Source organism: Octopus sinensis, linkage group LG8 (genome assembly GCF_006345805.1).
Source record: "Octopus sinensis linkage group LG8, ASM634580v1, whole genome shotgun sequence".
Taxonomy (NCBI): Eukaryota; Metazoa; Mollusca; class Cephalopoda; order Octopoda; family Octopodidae; genus Octopus; species Octopus sinensis.
Window position 1 is genome coordinate 68,802,340 of NC_043004.1, and position 5,692 is coordinate 68,808,031.

A 5,692-nucleotide genomic window follows, 5' to 3' on the forward strand; every position below is an offset into this window, starting at 1 on the left:
CGTCGAACACAATGAGAAACGAAACATAGACACAAACCAAAGGAACTGGACATTATTTTAAAATAGCAAAAAAATAGAGTACAGGACATTACACAAAGAACCAAACCCTTCTCAGTCGCTAAGGTTTCATCTACTCTACGTTTCGAAGGATAAAAGCGAGACGTATCTTCGACAAGAAAACTTTCCTTCCTGCGAAAAGCAACATATATATATATATATATATATATATATATATACGTATACATATAAATAATATATATATATCTATATATATATATATATATATATATATATTATATATATAAGATATATATAATATATATATATATATATATATATATATATATATATATATACATACATATACATACATATATATATATACATATACACACTCACGCTATTCTGACCGCTAAGACCAGTCCCAACAACCACTGAACCACGACAGACTAGCCCGGAAACAGAAAAAAATCCCGTTAATTCCGCATTGCACTGCCTCCCCCCTCAACCAACCTCCCACACTGTCCCTTTAGATAGCAAGCATTCCTTAGCTGCACACAAGAGAAAACGTCAGAAAGGTCAGTTATTCCTCTACAATTTTTTGTAAATTCTTAAACATATCTCCTTCTGCATATATATATATAATATATATATATATATATATATATATATATATATATATATATATATTATATATATATACTACCAAACAAACCTGATTTTTATTGAACTCTAATTTTTTGAGTTCCGTTCTGGTTACTTTCTTAAATACTTTCTTGTAAACTGTTTATAATATTTTCTTAATATTATCAACGAATGTGTTTCTGTTTTTTAATACTTTTGTGATAACCAGTACTTAACACAACAAAGCTTATGCAAAGCTTTACATTTTACTTTTGACAATCTTTTTCTAAAAAAGTGAAACCGGTCAAGTGAATAAACATCTTTAAAATTGCATTTTCAAACCTTTTTTATATATATTTCCACTCGTGCGGTATCTTACAACTTTACTTTGTTATCTATATATATAACCAATGCAATAAGATATTATAATGATATGTTAATATATTAAGATACATTAAATACATTATAACATAGGTAGCTCGTTAGCAATTAAAAATCATAAAGGAATTAATAAATTAGGGTGCAAAATAGCACTGGCGAATGCCTGAAATGAGAGTCAAAATTTAACTCAGAAAACCATTAAGAGCACGAACCTCGTGATATTTACGGGATTCGGGCACAGCAAGCTAAACGATCTTTCCCTTGTGAGATAAACTCAGAATGAAATAGTTGGACGGCCTCGCTCACACACTCACTCACTCACACACACACACACACACACACACACACACACACACACACACACCACACACACACACACACATATATAATTTTGTATTTCTGAGATGAGGAATTTTTCATATCATCTTACTTCTTTTTCACTATATCAACATTAAGGAGCTCTCGAACAAGGGCCTGGAATGTCTTCGACTTTGCATTAAAGCGTTTAACATCAAAGACCTTACCTATGGTTCTGAAGCGATATAGACGCCGATATCACAGTCTTGGGAAGCATATAAGAGAGTTACACCAAAATATATGGAAAAAAGTGTTGGAGCAGCAATATCACCTTAACTCCGTTATGGATGGAAATTGGTTCTGATAGGGATCGATTGAAGTTAAGACGAGCTTTCATATCACTATGAAGTTGCTTAAACAGGTTGACAAATTGAAGTGGAGATCCAAGTTTACCAAGAATGGTCCAGAGAACGGTCTTATTAACAGTATCGAAGGCTTTTGTTAAATCGACAAATACCTGGTAAAGAGCCATGCGATGTTCGATGCATTTCTCCTGGAGTTGACGAGCAGAAAAAACCATGTCCATTGTGCCACGACTTGATCTAAAACCACACTGACTCTCCAGAATGACAGCGGTGCATATCCACATTGCTAGCGGATTAAGTAAAGGTTTTGCAAAAACCTTACCGACTATTTTAAGCAGGCTTATACCTCTGTAATTGCCACACTCGGATTTGAATCCTTTTCCTTTGAACAATGAAATTTAAATGGTATCAGCCCAGTGATGAGGAACAGAAGCACCCAATCAGATGTCCGATATTAGATGATGGATCTCTACAGCAAGCCTATTACTCCCGTGAAGGAGAATTTCAACAGGAATACCGTCAAGACCTGGTACCTTCCCAGTATTTAATTCTTTGATTGTCTTTTTGATCTCACTTATAGTTGGATGTTCTATCATCTCATGAATGATATCCTTTTGTGGCATATTACCGATGACATTTTCATCAATAACTGAAGGGTTATTATTTTTATAATTATGAGTATAATTATAATTAGGGTTCAGCAAAAAATTTGCTTCACCAACATACCGAACTTTAGAAATAGCAGCCAAAGAACTTAGCTATTTTTTCAACAATAAGAAGAAACTCCCGGAACAACATATATTCAAAACAACCCACGTAGGCATAGAGGGAAAAAACAGCGAAAATTCACACGGTATTTGATTACTTGTGGACGCGTTTCTGAGTTAGATAGATATGAAGATGCAAAAATCACACCTTCATTCTAACATTCTCTTCCTCAGCCCAAGATTTCAAGATTTAAATTTGAGAGCACTGAAAAAATTGAACATACCTATCTGATTCAAGTAACATCAGATAAACTATATACAACGACCAGTACCAACGAATTCAAAACATACGAATGAAGTCTCGTATTTTCCCTCACCAACCCACGTGTGTTGTCGAGTAAAACATTCTACAGCAAAAAAACTGTAGTTTATTATCAGGGTGAGAGTTATATTATCAATAATAATAAAGGGTAAAATTAATTAATTAGTAATTAATAATTCCACCAAGTAGTATTCGGCATGTTAAAAGGACCATTTTTGGTAAACTTAAACATTATTTTTATAATTAATGAGTATAATTAGGGTTCAGCAAAAAATTTGCTTCACCAACATACCGAACTTTAGAAATAGCAGCCAAAGAATTTAGCTATTTCTTCTACTATAAGAAGAAACCCCCAGAACAACATATACTCAAAACAACCCAGCAAATTTGCTGACCCTAATTATAATTATACTCATAATTATAAACGTTTTTTCACACTTTACTATTTTCTTATATATTCACCCACGTGCTTTACCAACAAACTTTCTTATCTATATATATATATATAATATATATATATATAATATATATAATATATAATATATATATATATATATATATATATATAACATATATATATTGTATATATATATATTTACATATGTATATATATGTATATATATATGTATATATATATATTTACATATGTATATATATGTATGTATATATATATATATATATATATATAATATATATATTAATCAGGCCATCAGATGCTGTCATACACCGCTGGTCACACTGCACCGCTGGTTCAATTTTGTCTTGATTTCGCCATTCTTTTCCTTCTTTACCCAAGTTTCTTGACCAAATCGCTTTCCTATCGTCGTGGACGCCTTCCAAGTGGCCTTTTCTGATTTCTTGGATACCATTCAGCAACTTCACGGGTCCACTTGTTGTTTGTGAATGCTGCGGCTTTTCCGTCCCAGTGGAATTTGTGCTCCGCGATCACTTTGCTCTCTCCGTTCCGCTCCCGAATTAACTCATTTTGAATCTGCTCTTTTAATGATATTCATAGCATGGATCTTTCTATGGCCCGTTGCGTCGCAGCCAATCGATGTTCTACCCACTTCATAGTATTCCACGTCTCACGTGCAGTATAAGAGCGCAGGTAGAACGGTGCTATAGAAGAGTCTGACGCGTATAGCATTGTCCAGCTTTGTTTGGAGCACATCCTTTATTGAGTCAAATGCCTTCCAACCTTCCCTCGTTCTCTTTGAGATTTCAGCATCAATATCTCGGCGCATATTCACTGTGTGTGTTAAGTAGACGTACTCCTTTATCTCCTCGATTTCATCGCTTCCTACCTCTATTCGGCCTCATACTACATCTTCCGACCGCATGCTGTTTATTCAAAAACCTACTGCTAAGCTCTGAGCGTTTATCTGTATCACCATGGTCTGCAGCTGGGCTGTGGTTTCAGCGATGAGTACGTCATCTACAAATTGGAGGTATGTTTGTTGCTTGCCACTGATGCAGTAAAAAGTATCTCCTTTCTTAATATTCTTCCCAATTGGGACCCTTGGTGGTTGTGATAGCAGAGCTCTATCTGTTGCGCATCCAGAGTTCATATCTCTGAGTAGTTTGATGTACTGTGCTTCGAGGCCTTGTATTTCCAGAGATTTCAACACTGAGTTCATCTCGATGCTATAAAAGCGTTTTCGTAATTAACAAAAGCGATACACAAAGGAAGCTTGTATTTGTTTGGTCGCTTGTTTTATGAGCTCTGTTAGAGTGAATTCGTGATCTGTTGTACTATATTTGTCACGGAAACCTGCTTTCTCTTAAGGTTGTTGAACACCGAGGTGTTTTAATAGTCTGGTTACTATGACCAACAGTTTATAAGGATGAGACAAGAGGCATGTGGGGCGATAGTTTTCTAAATTTTCTTTATCAACCTTATTATGAAGCAGGGTGATAGTTGACTCTCTGCACAGTGAGAGTATTTATAATGAACCACGAAGAGGCACTAGCGGAAAAATTGAAAAATGCGTAATAGCAAAAGTAGAATTTTTAAAAGTAATTAGTCTAGCTAAATTGCAAAGTATGTATCATTGACAAAAATAGCAAAAAAAATTCTTAGACTGAAACAAACAATAGTGACTCTTGTCGAAAATTATCTTCACTGAGACTAAGTAACTTGCAACTCTAATGTAGCAAAACAAAAAATATTTAAAACACTTAGATAGAGACATAGAGAAGATAGTTTGCTGCGAATGAGAAAGATAAAAGCACCTCGTGCAATACCAGATCTATTTTCAGAATAAACATCAAACCAATAATCTAAATTGTACAGAATATAAACAACAGCAAAGTATTTAGAAGTGTCTTAGAAGTGTCACATTCCCGGAGAAAGGGAATAAAAAGAATACCCCACAAAACACTTGAAAGGAGTTTTAAAGATATGCTAAAATATCCAGAAACAACTAATTTGGGGTCGCTTCTGTAGTCGTTCGGCCTGCAAGAGAGATTAAACAAATTTCCTTCAGATGAGATCCTACTATCTTAAAACACTTGTACAATAGAATTGTGCTGGCATCCCTGCATATAGAAACAAAAGTTGGAATATTCACAGGTTCAAATTCCTTTGAATGTTGGCAAAAATACTTAATAAAGTTCTAAAAGCTAGATACAAAACTGACTAAGGAAACAAACAGATCCCCAAGATTAAAACGACGCAATGAACTCTTAAAAATTACCTAATATACCAGTGAGGCTGGAGTAAGTGACAGAATATTTGTGGGGTGGAAAGAGAAATAACACAAAATTTGTGAAAAGGATAAAAAAAAACCTAGGCTAAAACTGGGACTACAGGATGTTGTAACAAAAGCTACTATATTGCCATTGCCTAAGTGGAGGGAATTGAAGAGAATAGAAACATAATAAGACATGACAGTACTGTCTGAAAGCTACGACTGAAAGACTTTTGGTTGTAGTAGAGATTCAACGCTTTCTCACCAGAAGCTATTAAATTCAAGTGACGAATCAGAACACATTAA

The 5,692-nt window shown here is 34.3% G+C and overlaps 1 protein-coding gene across 1 annotated transcript; it reads right to left on the reverse strand.

Moving 5' to 3' along the window:
• Positions 1 to 2,107: 2,107 nt before the first annotated feature.
• On the reverse strand, positions 2,108 to 4,333 carry LOC115214835. The gene is made up of 2 exons (XM_029783869.1): positions 4,054 to 4,333; positions 2,108 to 2,316 (listed from the first exon to the last, which is right to left on the reverse strand). Exons 1-2 carry the CDS (start codon positions 4,331 to 4,333, stop codon positions 2,108 to 2,110), a joined length of 489 nt encoding a protein of 162 aa, XP_029639729.1.
• Positions 4,334 to 5,692: the final 1,359 nt, after the last annotated feature.